Source organism: Betta splendens, chromosome 24 (assembly GCF_900634795.4).
Source record: "Betta splendens chromosome 24, fBetSpl5.4, whole genome shotgun sequence".
NCBI classification, from domain to species: domain Eukaryota; kingdom Metazoa; phylum Chordata; class Actinopteri; order Anabantiformes; family Osphronemidae; genus Betta; species Betta splendens.
Window position 1 is genome coordinate 8,325,957 of NC_040901.2, and position 21,816 is coordinate 8,347,772.

The 21,816-nt window shown below is 50.5% G+C and overlaps 1 protein-coding gene across 3 annotated transcripts; it reads left to right on the forward strand.

The window, feature by feature from the left end:
* Nucleotides 1-10: 10 nt before the first annotated feature.
* On the forward strand, nt 11-9,233 carry flvcr2b (FLVCR heme transporter 2b). Of its 3 annotated transcripts, none has more exons than XM_029141027.3 (11): nt 11-1,011; nt 2,850-2,991; nt 4,389-4,529; nt 5,004-5,071; nt 5,453-5,556; nt 5,879-5,989; nt 6,246-6,351; nt 6,426-6,537; nt 7,222-7,277; nt 8,093-8,243; nt 8,706-9,233. In XM_029141027.3, the coding sequence occupies exons 1-10, from the start codon at nt 448-450 to the stop codon at nt 8,219-8,221; spliced, it is 1,533 nt and encodes a 510-aa protein (XP_028996860.1). In that variant the 5' UTR covers nt 11-447; the 3' UTR covers nt 8,222-8,243; nt 8,706-9,233. The 3 variants fall into 3 exon arrangements, with proteins under 3 accessions (XP_028996860.1, XP_028996858.1, XP_028996861.1); XM_029141025.3 differs by lacking the exon at nt 11-1,011 and adding an exon at nt 1,018-2,771; XM_029141028.3 differs by lacking the exons at nt 11-1,011; nt 8,093-8,243 and adding an exon at nt 1,018-2,771.
* Nucleotides 9,234-21,816: the final 12,583 nt, after the last annotated feature.

A 21,816-nucleotide genomic window follows, 5' to 3' on the forward strand; every position in this document is an offset into this window, starting at 1 on the left:
CCCCCTCCCCCGACGTGGCCCACTGCTTTCAATATCCCTGAGGGCTTTTAGGTCCGGGTAGAGGGTCACAGCAGGCGCCGCGAGCACGTGTCCGCAGTCGGGACAGTCGCGCAAAGAGGATCAGACTCATTCGCGGAATCATCCGCACATGGTTCCGGGTTCCGTGCGCCGGTCCGACAGCGACTAACTGCGCGGCGGGGAGGAAGTGAATAAATGGACCCGAGAGTGCCGCACGTCGCGCCGCCTTCACGTCCACTAAGTGCTCAGACCTGTTGGAAAGCAGCCTCTGATCAACACTGACGCTCCGAGCCGCAACTATGACGCTGTAGTTTGGCGTTTGCCCGCGAGGGAAGGCGAGACGCGGACGCTGTGATCCGGCGCTGCCGTGAACTTTGTGCGCGCGCTCTCCCTCTCTCTCTCTCTCTCTCTCTCTCTTTCTCGTTTAATATGAGCGGGAAACAGTCGTCGGGGAACCCTGCGCCCGGCGAGGGGCAAACTGCGGCGGACGCGGGGAACCACGTGAAGCCGGACGACGACGGGAGTCCGACGCGCGCTCCCGAGGCGCCGCGACCCACCCGCCTGTACTGGCGCCGCTGGCTGATCGTCCTCCTGTTCAGCGCGTATTCTCTGTGCAACTCCTACCAATGGATACAGTACGGCATCATCAACAACATCTTCGCGAAGTTCTACGGCGTGGACGAGTCCACCATAGACTGGCTGTCCATGATCTACATGCTGACGTACATCCCCTTCATCTTCCCGGTGACCTGGCTGCTGGACAGGAAGGGGCTGCGGGTCATCGCGCTGGTGGCCACCGCGTTCAACTGCGCGGGCACGTGGATCAAGGTCGCGAGCGTCCGGCCGAACCTGTTCGCCGTCACGCTACTCGGACAGTTCTCCTCCTCGTTCGCGCAGGTGTTCATCCTCGGGATGCCGTCGAGGATCGCGTCGGTGTGGTTCGGGTCCAGGGAGGTGTCCTCCGCCTGCTCCATCGGCGTCTTCGGGAATCAGGTAGGCTGTTGGACAGAGACGACGAACCGAGGGCTCATCGTCACCTCCTTGATTGGTGTTCAATGTAACCGGTTAACAAAAAACACTGCTGGACATCTGTTTGGCGCGTGCGCGTAATTACGCACGCTCAGGCGACCCCTGTGCACCCAAACCACAACACTAGATGAACGTGAACACAAACAGTCTCCAGTAAGAAGACACAACCTTCCTTTCCCAAGCCTTCCTGTCCATACATGATTTGACTTATATTTATTTATATATACATACATACATATACACACACATGGAACTGATATTTACACATACAGTAACTCAAAAACATAGAAGACAGATAGACAGATTAAGATCAGTGAAAAAACACTATGTTGCAGATTTATTCCTCAGGAAACATCTGCTTGCTATTATGGGTTGTGTGTAGTTCCTCATTGTTCTCTAACAGATGACACACTGCTGCTCATTTTGTGCGGCTTTAAAATTGTCATTTGAGAAGTACAGGAATGCGAAATATGAGCATGAATCCAACTCAAAGGCCTCAGATTTTAGAATTAAAAGTACTGGAAAACCACAGATGACTGAACAAACTCCAAGTAAACGTCCAAGTAATCCTGCCTGGATTATCTTTATCACAACAAATGTCTTTTAAGCAGACTTGGAATAGAGATTTAGCTCAGAGGAGCAGATCCTTTGGAAGGTGTTTCATTTGCTTTCATACTTTGAATGTTATGACCGATGGCGCCTCAGTTTGTTTTATTTTACAGCCTCACAACTGGTTTAATCTTCACGTTCAGGTATCGAAGTCTCACATTCATGTCCTAAATCACGGTGTGTTTAAAGTCTGGGCTGAAGTTCAGTAAAGTAACACTGGCACTATAACAGTTTAATATGAATGAACGAAACCAACTGTACATAAACTGTCGTCAAACAATGCCTTGGGAAGGAGTGAATTGGCTACAATTGGAAGATTCCATTCATTATCATCACGTGACTGAGGCTATAACATTTTGGCATGTGATTAAGGCCGTCACGAGCTCTGGGTTGTGAATGGACTGGAGATGCTGGTCAAGGCTTGAGTGCGCTCATTCGCCGGCATCTCCGACGTTCATTCAGCCCTTTGGACGCGAGGACGGAGCTCTGAACCCTCTCCCGGTCCAGGGGCCCTGCTTTAGGACCCACCATTGGCTCAGATGCCTCGAAACAATACCCTGAAGGGCAGCCGTGCAAATTTGGAGCTCTGTGGCGAAGAATGGCCGGCGCCCGAGGCGGCGAAGGACCCACGCGGCTCCACTGGTTCCCAGTGGCCCGTTGGGGCTCCTCCGCCCGGGACCGGGCTTCACCCCAGCCGCTGGTCGATGCTGTTCCTCTTCGGCGCCGTCTCCGCCAGCAACGCCTCCATGTGGCTGCAGTACGGCGCCATCGGCGGCACATTCGCGCGTTTCTACGGCGTGGACCCGCCGGCCGTCGACTGGCTGGCGCTCGTCCACCTGCTCACGTACGCGCCGCTGGTTCTGCCCGTGCTGTGGCTCCTGGACACCAGGGGCGTTCGGGACGTCCTCCTGGTCGGTTCGGCCTTCAACTGCATGGGCGCGTGGATCAAAACCAGTAGCGCCAGTCCCAGTATGTTCCCACTTGCCTTCCTGGGCCAGTTCGTGTGCTCGGTCGCCACCGTGTTTGTGCTGGGTATTCCTTCCTACCTCGCCTCGGTGTGGTTCGGAGAGGAGGAGGTTTCCACTGCTTGTTCCATAGGCGTTCTGGGAAACCAGGTTTGTTTAAACATCGTATAGAGTCACACATTGTTGTTCTGCACTCACAGCTCGCTTTGTGTCCGCTCTCTTTTGCAGTTGGGCATCGCCATCGGCTTCCTGGTGCCTCCCATCCTGGTGCCGGACGGGGACGACATGGACGAGCTGGCTCATCGCATCAGGATCATGTTCTACATCACAGCGGGCGTGGCCACCGTGCTCTTCATCCTCGTCATCCTCTGTAAGAGTCCCTTCTCTGAGGCTCCTCTGTCTGGCTTCTATTCTTGTTATTTTTCACCCGAAATACTTTCAAAATAGTTTCCATTGATGGAGAAAGAGCAACCCTGTTTGAGCGTCAGCAGCTGCAGGAGGGAGGAGGGCGAGTTATATGGAACCGTGCAACTGAAACCTGACTGCGTGACTGCACAGCGAAAGAGATTGAAAGATTTCTGTTTTAAATTTGCATGAAGTGCAGATAAAATCAAAAGCAGAATTTCTGTGAATGGATGAGAGCGAAGTGTTTCGCGAGCAACCTCCGTCACAGCGCTTTTCACCTCAAACGGCCCACAATCGGCCTCTTCTCTCATATCCCCCGGATTCAACAAATGCTGCGTTCGCGTCCACCGCGACAAGAAGCACCATTCACCAAAAGTGCTGACCCGTGTCTTTGTGTCAAGACAAAAACCCTTATTCTGAAAGGGAGACGGACACAGAACGACCCGGCCTGAGTGAACGGGCCACGGGTTTAGAAAAGCGCCGGCGCACACTTTGTCTGGCGTGTGATCGGATAGAGTCAATTAATGAAGAACGCCGCGTCTCGGAGCTGACGCGCAGAGAGGATGTGACTTATCGGCGAGAACGTCCTGCTCGTCCGCTCCACAGCGGTTCCCCGTGAACTCTCTGGGTGCTTATCTGTTCCTATCGCCGAGAAACCGCGTCGCGTTCTGTGTCATTGGCGAAGGAGGGGGGATTAATGTTGGCGGCGGCGGCGGTTAGTCACAGAGCAGCAGATAGGAAACCGCTGCAGCGCTGTTCTATGGGGAGCTCTGGGCCGCATGAAAGGGCTGTTGTCAGGTCGGTGCTGGAGGGGGGGGGGGGGAGGGGGCCCCCAAGTGTTCAGCAACAAAAGGATGCTTGTGAAGGCTGCGTTTAAACGGACCGCGCTGCATTTGGACTGTGTGTGTGTGTGTGTGTGTGTGTGTGTGTGTGTGTGTGTGTGTGTGTGTGTGTGTGTGTGTGTGTGTGTGTGTGTGTGTGTGTGTGTGTGTGTGTGTGTGTGTGTGTGTCCAAACACCAGCTGGCCGCGGTAGTTTCATGATGTGTCACGTATCACACGCACCCCCCTCACACAAACATGCGAGACTCCATGTGTGAGGGCCGTCCTGCTGGCCGGGCCATCTGCGGCCTCCGCGTGGGCGGGCCGAACCCGGGAGTGCCGGGAGCGGCTGGAGCGCCGGGAGCGGGTTCTAGCGCGAGTCCCTGCGGCGCCACGCGCGCGCTCCACATAAAGCGCGGCAGCCGGCCTACTCAAAAACACGGCGCGCGTGATCTACTCGTGCTGGACGCGAAAGCTGTGCTGCGGCACATGGTTCCGTTTGGGTTTGGGCCGTGTTTGATGTCCCTGCTCTCTTGTCTCAGTCTTCCAGGAGCGCCCTGAGCTCCCCCCGACGCAGGCGCAGGCCACGGCGCGCAGCATCCCGCCCGAGGACTACTCCTACGTGGCCTCCATCCGCAGGCTGCTCCGCAACGGGCCCTTCATCCTCCTCATCGTCACTTACGGTCAGCCACCGCCATCACCATCATGACTTCAGCAGGGTTTGTCCTGTCCTTAAATGTCCCAGAGTGGATGTTTCCTCCACGGGTCCAAAGTTTGCTCCACTCTGGCAATGAGTAGCTAATTGATTGTAGCCGTTTGATTGATCCGACTCAAAGAGCGCGTTATGAAGTGATAAGAGTCCGACCGGCGCGCGTTTGCCCGTTCTGCTCGTCGGGTTAGTTGACATTCATTCATTCGCAGCGGATCAATCCAACAGCTGTGAGCAGGTGCATTGAAGTAATGGTGAAACGTGTCAATAACTCGGGACGAAATGTTCTTAGCGGCTGGTTGCGTTAACAGCCCCGCGGTGGAAGCCCGACTCGGCTCATTGGCCGGAGGTCGCCGCCGTGGCGACGCCTTAACCTTGTCACAGGGTTCTCGGTCAGTGCTGTTGTCCCCTTGTTTGTGATGTAAAGACTGTGTTTCCCAACCACCAGGACTGAATGTTGGCTGTTTCTACGCTGTGAGCACCCTCCTGAACCGCATGATCCTCGAACACTACCCTGTAGGTGCTGCCTAGTGTGTCTCTAGACACAATTAAAGCCCAGTTTGCCACACACACACACATACACACACACACACACACAGTATTGACATCCAAGTTCTCGCTGCTCATGCTTCAGTTTGTAGCTACACTTAAGAGCTCCACTTCCACGTATTTGCAGCCAAAACTGTAACTTTTAATACACACAAGTTATGTAAATGAAGTGTACTTACGCACACACGCACACACACACACACACACACACACACACACACTAATAGCAGAACTGCACTCTCTGGTGATATTAACAAAAACCTGCTGCATGAACAGATTTAAACGTCTGTCTTCCCTTTCCTCTGTCTGTGAGGCCACTGACCCATGCATTCTCTTCCTCTCGAAAAGGGAGAAGAGGTGAATGCTGGGAAAATCGGCCTGACCATCGTCGTCGCCGGCATGGTCGGCTCCCTGATCTGCGGCCTCTGGCTGGACTGGACCAAAACTTACAAGTAAGACGGAGGAGGAGACGCACGACGCACGAGCAGCGGCGACCGCCTGACTGCACCTTTAGTCGCTGTTTATTGTCCTTCCTTTTGACCCTTTCACGCAGCTGTGCGTTTGTCCAGCTGCATCCTGCTGATGTTAACGGTGAACCCTCTGACCCCCCACCCCCCACGCCCGCTGCCTTGCTCACATTCACGTCCCGCAGTGTTGGCGTCTTTCACACGTGTGCACCTTTTTCACCACTTCCTGTCGTGGGCGTGGCCTCCAGACTGTGTAAAGCTCCGCAGGGCGTGTGCTAACGCTGCCCGTGTGCCTCGTGTCCACCAGGCAGACCACGCTGGCCGTCTACTTCATGTCTCTGGTGGGGATGGTCGTCTACGCCGCCACGCTCAACCTGGGACGCCTCTGGGTGGTCTTCATCACCGCCGGAGCCCTCGGGTACTCTTTGTCATTAAAGCCGGTTTTAAACTAGCGGCACATGCGTCATTGGAACCACATATGAACAAACATCACATAATTATATGTCAGTGAATAGCTTTGAAACCTGTTGGTCCTGTGTTACATCCACAGAACCAGTAAAGCGTTGCGTCAGACAAATTCCTTGACACACACACAACGTTGACTTAAGTAAATGATGCATTTACCATGGGTTCTTGTGTTCACCGTGGGTTTCACTGCTCCTTTGTGCGTCCAGGTTCTTCATGACCGGCTACCTGCCACTAGGCTTTGAGTTTGCGGTGGAGCTGACGTATCCCGAGTCGGAGGGAACTTCCTCTGGACTCCTCAACTGTTCGGCACAAGTACGTGTCCCCCCCCGACAGGTGTCAAATCCCACTGGTTTCCACCATAACCACGGCCATGATGCTCTGTGCAGGTGTTTGGGATCTTATTCACCATCTGCCAGCGGAAGATCATGGAAGCGTACGGCACGCTGGCGGGAAACATCTTCCTCTGCGTCTTCCTCCTGATCGGCACGGTGCTCACAGGTGAGAGCTTTGGTTCAGCGTCGCCTCCTCGCTGGTCGCTAGACGGTCCTCGATTTCCTCAACGAGGTCAATGAACCTCGGGTTAAATTTAAGCATTAGCAAACGGCCAGTGTCGCCGCAGCATTTGCATCACAGCTATTATATAATTGGAAATGTTGCCCAGGAACTTTATCGAATGTATTAGTCACTGAAGCGCCAAACTTTGTGCACAAAAGAAACCCGCTCACAGTTTTGGAGCTGACAAAGGTCAGAAGACTGACTCACCGCCTTTGTAACTTACTCAGCAGTCAGACATATGACTGGACTTCTCGTTGTGGCCTTGGTGCCAGTTTTTAACAGAAAATGCTTTTTTCTTTTTTTTTTTTTTTAAACCGCTGAACTCCCACTTCTTTTATTGCCATGAGTGTGTGTTATATTCAGTTACAAAGGTGATAATCTGTTCTGAAATTCTTGGAACCAAGGTTGATGCAGTTGGAGTTGTTGCTTGTTTTTGAAAAACTTCACAGAAATTTTCACCGTTCGACCGCTATTTAGTTCGTGGCATAGTTTTTAGCTACCACATGCTCCGCATTTCTTAATAATTGACTGTAACGCGTGGAGGCGCCATCTACTGGTTACTCTCCGCTACTACATCTACAACGCTTTCTTACTATGGCCTTGTCCTGCTTTTCTGCGTCCCTGCAGGCTTCATAAAGTCTGACCTGAGAAGACAGAACGCCAACCTGTCGGCTAAAGCGCTGGTGAGTGTCGCAGCGAGGGAGCCAGCGAAGGGCCCGGTGCTTCCATGGGAGCGTGGGTGGTAGTGAAACGTAGGGTCGAAGTAGCAGCGGCATGAAAGTGTGGGACGTGACGAAACCCGTAGCGCTGCGTTAACATGCATGCTGGCGCTAGCACGTCCACGCATTGGCTGCGAACGGCTCGGTCGACGCCTGCATGCCAGACGTGCACCGGCGTGTGCCGGCTCTGCATCCGCTGGCCGTGCTTCCTGCCCAGGCGTCCGTCGGCGCCCCCTGGTGTCTGCACGCGAGGGCTGACGGCCGTTCCTGGATGTTCCAACCAGTCGCTGTGATCCCTCCCCCCCTCCGTCTGATCGCATCCTGTTTTAATCACGTTGCACTGCAATCATTTATTATTTTATCGCTGATTAGGTGGAATGAAAGAAAGAAATGCACGTCAAACTAAACAGTATCTGACATAATCACAGCATAATCATTCTTGATAACGCGGTGGGTCTCCAAGCATTGAGATGAAGTTACCAATTGATGCTGACAGCAGCTTGAATCCCTCATCTAGTACAAATGAACTGAATCTAAATCCAGTTTGCAGCCTCCTACATATTCATGATTTTAGTGTTTGTTATTCTGCTCCACTGTTTGGGTGAATTGGGCCAGTACAGTCCTGATCCAATATGGCAGCGGGACGGGCTTGATCGATGTTATACAAACCCTAAACTGGGAACGCTGGGAGGGTGCTGTCAGGGCAAACTTCATCCCAGGCCGGAGACTCGCACGCCACTGAGCGCTGAACCACCTGTGATCAGTAGCTGTCCTTCTAGGCCGCGGGGCAGAAGCCGGAGCAGGACTACGGAGCCACGGCGCTCATCCCCCCACCCGCAGACCCCCCTGCCCCGACAATGATCAATAAACCCTTTCCACTTCCACAAACAAATCTCCTCAAATCTTAGCTCGACTCGCGGACGCACAAAGGTAGGAGCACTGAGCAATCGGCACACACTGGACAATCACTCACAGCTGTCGCGCACCCTTTTCACCTGCCACCTTCTACTCTGCCGTTTCTCACAATCTTGATTACTAAATAACAGAAACACAATCATTTTGAATATGAATCCCTTGCTTTTATTCTAAATCATCTACCTCAGTAGATGCTCCAGCTGACACAGTATTTTTTTAAATCATCTTAGGTAATAATTAATCCAATCATGACCCATGGACCTCGTATACATGTACAATGTACCGTGTGTAGTAAAGGATTAAGATTATCTGAATAGGAATGAAGATGTAACAGTGCCCGAGTTTGACCTGTTGCTCTTTATATGTTCGGAATAGTTGGGTTGACTGTTTTCATGCAACCTTAAAATCTAACAAAAGACACCGCCTGCGCTGAGTCTGTGCAACCGTTGGATTAAAATGCCTCTCTTTGATTGATAGGAGCCTTCCGACTGCCAGGATGGAAGCCAAACTGCGCCTTCTGTCGTTAAAGAGGCCCGTTTGTAGACGATCACGCACACTAACGCACAACACCAGCCTCCTTATTGTTACAGTGTAACCTACTGAGAGAACAGCACAGTCAGGAAGACCCACCCCCTTCTAAGAAGAGCTACGTGTACAATCGTCTTAATTATTTTTATATATATGTAAGAGAAAAAAGCTGACTTATCTCTGACAAATTTTATGCACAATTTTGATCCTAAATTCAAAATTTTGAAATGTTTTTTTATGTTTTTGTGTAAATGAAATCTTTGCACTATATTCACACAAAGAAGTATTTGAAAAGTCAGTATTTTGTTCCATTGACTATGTACCGAACAACTGCATATATTTGTATAATGCGTTGACACATTGGCATGGTGATTTTTGTAGAATAATTTTTGAAAAAGATGAAACCTGGAGGACAAATAGTGTGTAACAAACTTTCATGATTTACATGAAATAAATTAGTTTTGTAAAAAACTCAAATTCTCTGTGACATGTTTTACCTCGCTGTATATCTGATGGGGACATGATCCAGGTGCACTGTGTCCTGAACAAGTCAGGTCACTATCACTGCGTGACTGTTTCACTGGCATTTCTGATTACACCATGGAGATAAAGAGGAGACGTTAAAAGATAAACGCGCTGCAGTTTCCTGCAGGTAAAACCAGACCACACCTGTGCACACAGCAGATTTATCTGTTAACCACGGGGCGAAGGCGGGATCAGATCAGGTGATCGCGTTTCTGATGAAGCTCCTCTTCGAATGTTGATCGGACGATTACGTTACTGGGTTTTCAGGAGTCACAGATGTTCATGTCTGTTCAAAGCTAAACCAAGAAATTGTCCAGGAGAGAGTCAACATCTTCTCAAATGAAGCAGATGCTATACTTCTCTTGGCCACAAGGGGGCAGCGTTGTTACACACAAAGCAGAAGGTTCAAAGGGATTCAAATAGAGGGCACAAGAGAGAAAAGGAAAAGTGCATGTGGTTTGTGTAAGTTTTAAGTTGAACTAAATCAGGTTGGGATAATCCCTGGTTAACGTTAAAAGCAGATCTGGAGCTCGGGTCGAGTAGAAGCAGCCGTCGACCGTCTCGTTGGCATAAATAGATAAATTTGCCTGTGAGCAGCTCCGCTATGAGGTCATCCTGACTTAAGGCCAGTGCTCAAAGAGCAGTTTTCATTTGACTGATTCTCTGATGATCTCATCGTTCTCCACTTGGCCAGCGACCGATCTCTGGCACGCGGCGGTTGTTTTCCTGGTACTACAAGTTCATCAGCATATATATCTGTGGAAATACTATTTAGAGGTAATTTCACTCCCCGTGAATGCGAAAAGCATCGCTCCGCTGCAGCAAATTGGATTTGCATCTGCTGCTACTCGTCCAAAAAGCTACATTTAAACCCTTTCTATAAAGAACAAAGGACGTGTCCATTGTGTTATACTGTCTTTTTATTGATGTGTAATGTTGAAGCCGCAGGCAGAAAGGTCACGAAAGGACAAGGACGAGCTGGGTGTTACCTCAGGTTGCTTGAACACACACAGAAAACCTGCATGTTGGACAACAGGTGTAGTTTGGAGTACGAGCATACTTTACTGGAAGTAATGACTCACCCACCCCCATCCTTGACATCCCCCGACTTGGAAAAACCAACAGTGTTCTCTCAGAATGAATCCTGAAACCAGCAACTGCATAAAAGTCACGTTTGGCCTTTTTCAGTGGGAAACGAGCTCTGAAGGTCCGTTATTGGTCGGCCCCGGGTCCCACATGAGCCCGTAGCAGAACCAGCAGCTCCTAAAGCACTCCACGAGCAGGCTGTGCTCAGTTGGTGCACGGCTGCTTTAATTGCATGTTGTTTTATGGTTCCATACGTGCAGCTATGAGGCTGGTGACAGAACCTCACACCCGGAGCCTGAGAACGGCACAGTGATTTACTCCCCAGCGCCGCTGCATCATGAAGTGCGTCATAGCCCAGAGTGCGGCCGATCCGATCTGCCTGCTGGCGCTTCACAGATATTATCAACTATCCACACCACGATCTTTCCTGCGCCCGCAAACCCCCGAAGCGCAAACGCACAACTAAAATTACACACACTATATTTAGTTTGTCTAGAGAGGTGGGAGGAAAACAGCATTCTGTAATCAGCTGCACGCTGCTTCACATGAGGTCTGCAGAACAGATTGTAGGCTTTCGCACTGCTAGTTAGAAACTGGGCTTAAACCCTGTGTTTGCCGGTGAGATGGGAGATAGTGGGTTGGGAAGGCGTGAAGGCTGCACGCGCCAGAGTCGTGCACGCGGAGACGGGGAGGCAAACGGTTTGAGAGATGGGAAAAACAGGGATAGAAGCAGTAAAAAGGGAGAAGGCCTCGCTGACGAGGTGGATCTCAAAACAACTGCGCAGAGCAGGAGATGGAAGTAGAACCGGGCCGAGAGTGAAACGCGAGTAAGTGTGTTTGGGAGCGTGTCGCGCGCAGATGGCCGCCGTGTGTTTCTTGGAGCGGCTGCCGAGCGCGCACCTCATCTGTGCGCATTCTGGAGAAGCGGCGCTCGTGAAATCGAGCCGCAAAAGCGAGTCCTGAATATTGAAGGCTGGCGCCGGTCCAGACGGGCTGCGCCCGGTACCGGCGGTTCTCCCGTCCTCGCTTCGCGGAGGAGATAGAAAGTGGCGTTTTTCATAGCTCGATCCCTGTGTGTGTGTGTGTGTGTGTGTGTGTGTGTGTGTGTGTGTGTGTGTGTGTGCGTGTGGCCTCCTTAAACCGTTAGACAATGACTGCTTGAAACAGCAAACACATCATTTCTGTTTTGTTTTCAGTTCTAGGTCAGACAGAAATACACACATTCATCCAGGATGGGTGTTGGTTAATCATCTGAACGGGCCTGGACTTTTTAATTAAGCTGCCAGAAAGGTTTTAATTCTACTATATGTTTATTGTCGAGGTCACAGCAGGCGATGGTTCTAATGTTGAGGCCCAGTTGAGTAGAATGAATGGCAGCATTAGGTTGAATCCCACAGTACAGGCGTCCCTAATAAAGTGGCCACTGTGGTTCATTATAGAGTTTTTCAGGAAAACCAGCAGCGTTTGAACAGTCCCATTAAAACAACCCTTTTCTTTGGTCACCTAAAAAAAAAAACAAAAGTAATCCACTCACTTTAATCCGGTCGTTTCATGTGGTGCCGCTCGAGCATCTGCTTCACATCCCGCCACACAAACAGGGCGTCGCAAGGCGTGTTGTGGCTGCGTTGATTAGCTGCTGCAGGCAGCGGCTAATTTCTCCCCCCCCACACACACACACACACACACACACACACACACACACACCCCTCCCCCCGGGGGGCCTGGTGCGTCGTTCTCGCACATGGGAACATGCCGCTGCAGCGCTACCGTTCTGGCTCCACCCACGCGACCCGCTCTGGGACCGGGCCTCGGGTTCGACGGCTCGGCTCCGCGGGCGCGTGGAGGTGAAAGTGCCGCCCCCTCGTCAGCGACACGTCCTAACGAGCGACACGTCGAACATTATTCCACTGTGCGGCTCGGACTTCTATTCGTCGCCCACTGAGCGCTGCATTCATGCAACGAGCCCACTTCGTGTTTACCTTGGGTTCCTTTTTCTGGCCGGGCCGCGGACGCCGTTCCGAGGAGGGTTCTCCGGGCCTCGGGTTTCAACGCTGGCGCGCGGATCACAGGCTTTATGGGCCTTGGCGCTAACGCACAGCAGCAGGCATTGAGGGCGCAGGTTGCCCCGCGCGCTAGTTAAATAAACACACATCCGCGCATGGCCGCATGAATGGACCTCTCAGCACCGCCGGGCTCACGCCCCCGCGTGCCCCATGATGCAAGGAAAAATAATAGTGAAAAGGCGGAAGCCGGCCGTTAAATGACTAATATACTCACATTTTCTTGAAAGTGTGTTTAGACGGGTGCTGGAGCTGAGTAGCCACTCATTGACCCCTGTGTTTGTGTGTCCAAGCCTGAAGGATTAGGCCCCAATGCCCCCCCCCAGGTGGAGGGGGCCGTGTTTGTAAACAGGGACCCCCCCCCCCCGGGCAGCGCCCTCAGTAGGAGCGTTGTTATTTAGGGCCCTGCCAAGCGGAGATCGGGGTGGAAAACACACAGGATCTGCGGCGCCAAGTCCCTCGCTCCCCTCGGAAAATCCGCCCTGGATGCTTCCAAGCGCGGGGCCTGGATTTAATCACCCCGGCGCAGCGTTTGTCCTCAGCCTGAGGAGAGAAAACACAATGGGTCCGCATCAACGTGACCTTCAGCCCCTCCTCCAGCAACTCCGCTATGCTAGGCCCTCACTTGGTGTCATCTCGTAATCTTACCCATAATGCTTCGCTTCCTTTCGGTACGTTCCTCGACCCAGTGAACCGGAGGGATGTGACGCTGAAAACGGGCCCGTGCACTCATGCACTCAGCTGCCGTGGACCGGGGCCCATCTGCTCCTGGACAAATCCAATAGAGGAGCATTTACTCGGAGCCAAAGTGCTCCTCGGGGCTCCGGACTCCGCGGTGCTAATATCACAGGGCTCAATGTGAGCGCTGATGGCATATCAGACACATGGTGAATGGATAAATGGCACCGGGCCACATGTGACGCAGCAGCACATGCAGTTTGACAGCTTTGCCACGAGCACATCTGTAAACACGATAGTGGCGTTGGGACAAGACGCTGTCGCTGAGTTTAGTCTCAGAGGATGCGTCTATTAATCAGAGGTCATTTTTCTACTCATTAGACACAGATGCGTCTGAGGTGGACAGCTGGACACCGACGCCCACCACGTGTTCACGTCTCCCCGCAGATGTGTTTGGATCCATCGCCTTCCACAAAGAGGGGAAATATTCCGCCCATCATCCGAACCAGTTCTGATCATAGGGAAAAATTCCCCCAAGTGACAATCGCTTGGACGGAGATGTTAAAAAGTGGGAGAACGCGCTGTGAAACACGCCCTGTTTGTGATTCATCGAGCAAACACAGCCGCCGCCGGACGACAACGCGGGCGTCCAGGAGCGCCGCGAGCGCCCCGCAGAGACGTTTGCTCCTCTCACGCGTTCCCGAGTCGCCTCCTCGGCCTTGAGTGGCAGAGCGGAGCGATCGGGACCCGATGGAAACCGAGATCGAGCTAAAAATAACCCCAAGCGGACGCTGGCGAGATCCTCCAATGGTTCCCAACAAACGCGGGTGTTGTGTTGCTGCTGGGTGTGTAACTAGGCAATAGTTTGCTATTTTGCCAACGCGCTCACCTTGGTAATTTAATCAGCTGACAATGCGTCAACATCGCGTTTACAACTCGTAAAGTGGCCACACGTTTCAAAGTTGGAATGATATTAATGACAGATTCTCAACATGGAGCCAATAACACTGAAAATAAACCGCTGATGTGTTTAACAAATATTGCATTGACAATATCGATAACAAAAATGGAGTTAATGCAATAATTTTATTTAACGTGGCTCTCAGCACGTCATGTGCTTCCACAAACCCTCGGATCAACACAAACACGCACAGTGTGAACAGTTTAACAACTCTTTGTTTCAGTTCACAGCTGACTTCACCATAGAAGAAGTCACTGAAGCTATTATCCTAATCCTGTGCAGCACTAGTCCCCGCTCCTAGCTTGAAATTTAATTATTCGGTCATCCCACAAAAATGTAAAGTGATGCAACAGATCCTGGACACACACGTCACCTATAGGCCGTTGTTGCGGTTTTACCTCCTCTCGCTGATGATTTTCACTGGAAGCAGAACTAAACTTAGTCATGCGATAAAATTAAGCTTAAACAGTCCATGAGGGTGTGTGTGTGGGGGGGGGGCTTCACTGGCAAAGAGCAGCAGGATGTGAGTCGAGAGGGGAATCACAGCTTCTCATTCACCCCCCCCCCCCCACACCCCCCCATGCTGAACTGGCCACCACTGCTCCCAGTTCACCGTCACAGAGATATCGACGTGCAGCCTCTGGGAGTCAGGAACCCAACCGTGAAATACACTATATATAATACACTATATATAAAAATAAAGCCTGACACCAAATACGAGCTTTGCGTGACCGTGTAAACATTCTAACCGCAGAACGGCCCCGTCTTAATGCATGAACCACAGACGTGCGTTCACCCACTCTGACCCACCGCCGCTCGCTTCAGATGACGTAAAATGCTTTTCTGGCTTAACTCTAATATTGTTTATGGGATTTGCGGGGAAATTGGGGTTTTGCTCGAAGCCTATGGGGCCCTTGAGCACAGTGTTCCCAGTGAAAGGTGATCTGATGGAGCCCCCGGTCGCGTTCACGTCCGTTATTCAGGGCGGCAGTTTGTTTTCTCAGAGGAGAGAAAGGTGGTATGTAAATAAAGTAAAATACGGTCTGGATCAGGAAATGATTGCAGCAGATATGAAACACGCGGTGTATCATTAATGCGGGGTCTCAGAGGTCAGCCACGGTCCCGCTCCTTAAATCCACGCACCGCTGAGCGGCCGCTACTTGCACCGGGTCCCGGTGTCTGTTTTCCCAACGGCACAATGAAAACACTGTGCTGCCGCGATCCCCAAATGCGCAGCGCTGGTGCCTTTTCTCTTTCCACATGACTGTTATTGGACTGATATGAACCCCCCGGCCTCGGTTTTTCCTCTCAAGGTCGATTTTCAACCCTCCCGTCTGTAGTCTCCGCTTCCGCAAACGGGCTTATTTGTTTTGGGCGCGCGGCCGTAGCGCGGCTGCAGCTTTGAGAGCTGCAGCGCGACACCTGGATGCGATTCGTGCCTGTAACAACGGCGGCGAGCGGAGACTCTGGAGGTGGTTCGTGCGCGAATTCCTGCGCCTGCGAGGGTTCCAGCCGCCGACGAAAGAGCGGCGCCGCGCGCGCGCGTTTGAAGCCTTTGTTGCGCCGGGACGGGAGCCGCTGGAGGGGCCACGAGGAGGGAGCGCTCGGGATAAGGTGTCCCCGCACTGTCAACACTTCGACATATCAAAGCCTCCTCCTTCCTTCCCGTGCGACGACGCCCTCGTGTTTTTAATTTCCCACTGAGAGACGGACCTCTGACTCCGTTTCACACTAATGCAGGAGGATCGCGTGGCGCGTTAGAGCCTCCCGAGCGGCTGACAGTGCTTTCGTAGCTATCATCATTGGACCATTGCTGATTTCCTTTTCAGTAGCGGGAGTGAGAGGCCGTTGCGCGTCTCTGGAGAGATATGTGTAATCTCTCCGCTCCTCCCGAGCCTTTAAAGACGAGCGCTGCCGCGCCGACGGATCCAGAATGAGCCCTTGTTTCGCTCCTTTGGAAAAATCCTAGTTGATGTAAGGGAACATTTTTTTTCCCTACCTTCAAGTTCCACTGAATCAACGCTGGGAATTACTCCGCATGACATCACGTCATCTGTATTTGTCCAGCGTTCTGCAGGAATACAAACAGCACCACCGAGCCACAAACGGGCCCAGGAATAGAAAGTGTGTCACAGTTTGTTGGTTTGTTTGGTCATTTCTTCAAAAATCCACAGTATTTCTCCTGTAAATGATTAATACATGTTGGTAGCACGCGTCACACGTTTGTGTTCTTTTCCCATGAACACACACATCTTGCGGTTCATCCAAAGCCTCAAATCATTCGCAGCCGTGGGTCCTCCTGGAGAGGACTTCAACGTGTCCGATCCCGGGATGAGGTTTTTCCTCGGCGCAGAACGTGCGATCCGCCCACATCTTTCGTCCGCCGCGTTTTCACGAGGACCACGTGGCCGCGGGACGGGCCGAGTCTGATGGAGGATCGTCCACCTTTGGGCTCGTATTGATACTAACACTGAGCAGACAAGGTGAAAGGCTGCCTCCTCGTGTGTGGCCTCCCTATATCAGCGCCCTATGGGGAGGCGCGCACGCACCACGTTGATATTCAAAAGCCTTGGGTGTTTGTTTAAAGTGAGTAATTGATACTTGCCACTGGAAGAATTTCCCCCAATTTGGCACAGTGTGTGAGAACAAGGGGAGTCCAGTTCGCCATGTCTGCCTGCTGTCGGCATGTGTTATGCTAGCGAGAAGCGCTGGCCCTGGATCAGCCAGTGGCAGCACCGGACCACACATGCTGCCACTTTTACAGCCGTTCGACTGAGGATTCCTACTGTCCCGGCCAAATTGCCTATTATTGAAACTTTCAATAAACAAGACAAGCGATGTAAGGCCTCTGTTTGGTTTGGAACTGCAGCTGAAACACTTAAGGGCCATTTTTTTTTTTGGGGGGGGGGGGTATTAAAGAATGAGCGGTTCTAGGGGAGCGCAGACATCTCAAATTGAAAATATGAGCTCTTACTGGAAGGTCCTGGAAGATTAGCAGCATTCCCATGAAACGCTCCCTATCTGAGTCACCCGCTGCGCTTTCATCGTACAGTATCTTTGCGGCCTTTTGAGAATCTGGTGACCTCTGACCCCTTTGAAAGAAACCTTAAATTAGCTACAGGTTCTCCGATCTCAGCCTCGCTGACACATTAGCCGCCGCCGCGGGATTCCGCCTCATTTGCGATCTTTGCTAGCCTTAGCCGCGGCGCTAGCCCTCGGGAGCGCTGCTTTTGTTGACGCCAGCATCTCCGCTCATGCGCAAAACGCCGCTTGAATATCGTTTGGGACTCCTCCTTCTTCGCCTTTCAGCGGCGCCTCGTTCAAAGCTAATCCTTTAATGAATGTCCTCTCCTGGAGTTTCACAGGGCAGCACATTCCAGCTCCGGGACAGTGAACAGCTGGACGACCTGCACTGTCACATGCTCACGTTTGTGAGGTGCAGGTTATCTTCATACGACGACAGAAAATGCATGTAAATCGATACGGCTGAAAAGAACCCAAAGACAGCATTCACACCAGCAAAACGCGGAGCCACTGTCGTCTGCGATCTCTCCTCTGCGGCACCGAAACAAGATTTTTGTGTTCCTTCCTGACACACAGGTGCACAAACAAACACGACACGGCTGCCATGACTATCAGGGAGGGTGCACGTTCCACATTCTTCTCGTTCCTCCCGAACGCAGCGACTCTGAAATTAGTGGTCCCCGACGTGTGTGAACCAGCTATTACGCTTCTTTTTGCAAGCTGACTTTTCCAACCGTCCTCTGTCTCCATCATCCGTACGGTGTGTGTGTGTGTGTGTGTGTGTGTGTCCGTGACCTTAAACCATTGCCGCCGCATGAAAACACAGACTTCTGCACAACTGGACACTGAATTAAACTTCAATTAGTTACGTCATCCTCGCCGGCTAAAAAAGCCAGATAATTGTCCTTTACCCGCGAGCCCTCGGCCAAGTAACAGCTCCCTGTAGTGCGAGTGATGCCAAATAACACAATCACAGACTCATGTAGCCTGAAGGGGCACATTTCTTTGTGTTTCTTCGGTTTCAGCCGAAGATAAGCCGGTGGGAAATTCACGGAGCATGGACGACGTTAGAAACACAGCAAATTGCTCGTGGCAGACGAAAGTGGAAAAGGCGAGGGAATCGGGCTCCGAATGACACCGAACAGACGCGCGTGCAACACGTGAAGGGAACATCACCGGGAGGAGCGATCGGATCGGAGATTTTTCCACCTGCACAATTTAGTCTGTGAAAAACGCCAATATTGGGCATGGGAGCAGTAAATAGTGCTCACGGTTGCCAGTTTGAGTGGTCCGCGGGTTCAGACGTACAGTACTACAGCGTGTGTTTGCAGTGAAGTTATAATGGAGAGAGCAGAGGTACATGCTCCATCTCTTTCATTATCAATCTGTCATCTGCCCCTCATTGTCCTGCGCTCCAACCACGCTGGCCCCCAACTCATTTTTTCCCCCACTGAATAATCACTTTACATTTACGGTGCGGTTTCGCCGGGGCTCTTGGGAGCGAGGAAGGCACGGCGGTCCCATGGAATCTCCGCGGCGACGCCAACAGGGATGGCAGCGTTGGCGAGCGAGTAATGTAAAGGCAATTTCATGGTCGGTCAGAGGCGTCTTCTTATCTCTTCCACTCAGTCAATGACCAGCAGTTCCTAGATAGCGTTTTCAAAATGTCCGCTCGGACGTGAAGATGGATGAACCAGCTGCTGTTCTACAGGAAGTAATAAGATCATTTTCTGGCCTCATTGATGTGATCAGAGGACAAACCAACCTCTGATGGGAGTGAAATTAAAAGGTCGACACCCAGGACAACATATGATTGAACCCACTGGCACAAGGCCCCTAGTGATGCAAGGCGACTAAAAATACATCTTCCCGTCTCCTTGAGCCAAGCGCAGCTCATCGCCAGAGCCAGTGTTTGCTTTGCCTTTCGGGCTCGCGGCCAACGTAATGGGGCCCGGTGCCAGTGCGTTGCTAGGCCGGCATCTTAATGACCCTCAGATAGTGCTATTCATTCTTGAGAAAAAACAGACTCGGGATCAAAGCAGAAAGGCCCCGCTGTCTCTCTGTTATATCTGCTCCATGTGGAATCCAGCTCAGCCCGTGTGTTTTGGTGTGTTACAGGCCGTAATCCCGGAGCTTCCTGGACCGTAACCGTATCTTTGCAGGCTGAGCCCCAGTGAGGACGTCTCCAGGTGCTTTTACTGGGCTCTTCAAACCAGTGCCCGCACATTGACAATGGGGCGATTTCACTGTCAAGTTCAGTGACATTTTTTTTTATGGACACCATTACACTGTTGTACCCACTCTTGTGTAGTGGGTTGGTGGGTGTAAGTCTATGACTTAGTTAATAAAAAAAAAAAACAATAAGATACCATCATCCCCCTCTTTCTCTTGTAATTTTTCTTATTTATTTCTTATTATTTTGAGTTGATAAATGTTGTTGATGACTTTATTGTGAACATTGTGTCATCAACAACACAAGTAAATAAACAAGATGTGAGCATTTAATTAGAATTCCTAAATTATGAAAAACTTTCCTAGACTGTTAATTTATCCTTTTACGTGATGTTTAGTTTTGTTTTGTTAGTTTATCTACAGAGCGGGTCGACTCACCGCCCGCTCGAGCCAAGCGTTACCAAAAACAAACGCACTGTGTGTGTTGACGCGCCTTCAAACTAGACGGGGTGTAAACAAGCCAACAACACAGAGAGATTTCACAGCAACATGTCAAAAGAAAGACTAGATAGTAAGTATTAATCCGAGCCGTTTAGTTTGCCCATTTCTATTATTTCTATGTAACTTTGTTTTGTATTTCTGGGCCGCGGAGCTGCTTTTAGCTGAAGCTAGCTTGAAAGTCACGTGTACTCGCTGTATGAACTTGCACATAGTTCAACCTGATGCGCGGCCAGGCTTTTAAAACGGAGGATGTTTGTCTTTAATACGTTTGAATGAAGAAAAGGCAAACGTAGAGGAGGTGAAACTGGATTTACAAAGACACAAACTCGCATTCAGAACCAACCCAGGAGACACGTAGGCTACAAACTGCGGCCTTCACGCCTAACTTACAGCCAGATTCAAAACACAAGGCTGGAACTAGCTATAAAATAGCTGGCAAATGTTTTACTGTAACATTACAGCATTAGTAAGGTCTGGAGACAAGCTGTAAAATGGTCTTTTAACATAAATGTACAGTTCATAGTATTATTGAAAAGTCATAAAATGATTATTTCCTCAAACTTTACATCTCCACATAAATTCAGCCAGTTTTGCTCCAGTCCAGTCCACTTGATTAATTCCCTTAAAACCTCCACAGTCTTTCCTCTGAATGTAAATAAATGATCAGATATTGTGTATTTGGTGTCACTGCAGCAGCATCAGGCGAGTTTGGCTGAAGTAGAAAGATCTGAAGGTGTTCCCCAGAGCAGCAGAGGCCACGTGGTGAGTAGAGGAAGCCCTGTAACAAGCGGTGTCTACATGTTTGACTTGGCCCATTCACCATTTATTAAATGCCAAGTTAATAAACACAGACTCTGGAATATGAAATGTAACACTACTGTGAGGAAAGGCGTTTGTTATACTTACGTTGAGTAGATGATATAGTACAGATGCAACTTTCATTTGTCCGGTTCTGCTGTTCCAGGACGACCGTCCAGGGGCCGTATTGTGTTTATGCGCTGGTGTAGGAATAATTCGGAAGCTTTCCATGGCCATTTAAGCTCTATTCCCATTTTAGACTTAAATTTATTAGATTCATAATTTGATTTCACAATAACATTTTCTAAAAAGCACCCACTGTGTTCCCTGGTATTGGCTGTGGGTTTAAGATTAACATCTGATCTGATTTTGGCCAAAGAATCCTAGCTCAAGTCTGCTATAAATCTGTTCTCCAGCCACATCTGTAGATATAGTTGATCATAACAGAGAGGCTTCAATGCATCTACCAGATGAGGCTAACCAACAACATACCTGAACAATCTCCAAATTTCCCTGGTGTCTATTTTTAACTTTAGCTCCTGCTGAATATGCTTTCGAAAAAAAAAAAGTAATTTTTTGGAACATATGGTACGATTTAGGATTGGGATCATAGAGCACTTTCAAAATGGAAGTTGAAACAGGAAATATTGTCTGTAGTTACCGTGCCACAATGAAGGCTTTTGTTAAATGTAAGCTTTTTTTCAGATGGAGACTCACTAAAATGTAAGATTCCAAGTGAGATAACTCAATTATGTTGAAAGATATCTTCTTATGGCAAAACATAAATAATATAAATCATGTGTGTCCTTTTGTTTGTTGTGAATTCTTCGGATAAAGTTGTTGTAACGTCCTAAAGGTGAGAGCATCCAAACATATGACAATCCCAGAAGGTTGATAGACAATGAAAAGGAGTGCTGTAATGAAAAAATATTGACCTTCGGTAAATTATAATTGATAAAAAAAAGCCCTCCACCTTCAGCATTGTAGATGGGAACCAGACGAGGGGCCGGCACCTCCGGGCTCCTGAGGTAAAGCAGCTCTGCTCACGGTGAGCGACTACATGCTAATGAGCGCTCTGTGACACGGTGAGACAGACCCCAGGGGGGCGTTCTCCTGGGTAGAGGTAAATTTGCACCGGTGCTTTTTCTGCCTCTCTGGCAAAGCGGAGCCACAGCTTTCCCAGATTATGTTCTTGATCCAATTTTTTTCCAGCAGCTCTGGCACCGTGCGCCGTGGCTGTCAGTGTCTCAGTCTG

What these genes read in the sequence shown, in the direction of transcription:
- flvcr2b (XM_029141025.3), top strand. Translation starts at nt 2,196, where the DNA reads ATGCCTCGAAACAATACCCTGAAGGGCAGCCGTGCAAATTTGGAGCTC. An exon ending in TCCTCAACTGTTCGGCACAA is followed by an intron (nt 6,352 to 6,425) that starts GTACGTGTCCCC and finishes TGCTCTGTGCAG; the next exon opens with GTGTTTGGGATCTTATTCAC. An exon ending in GATCGGCACGGTGCTCACAG is followed by an intron (nt 6,538 to 7,221) that starts GTGAGAGCTTTG and finishes GCGTCCCTGCAG; the next exon opens with GCTTCATAAAGTCTGACCTG.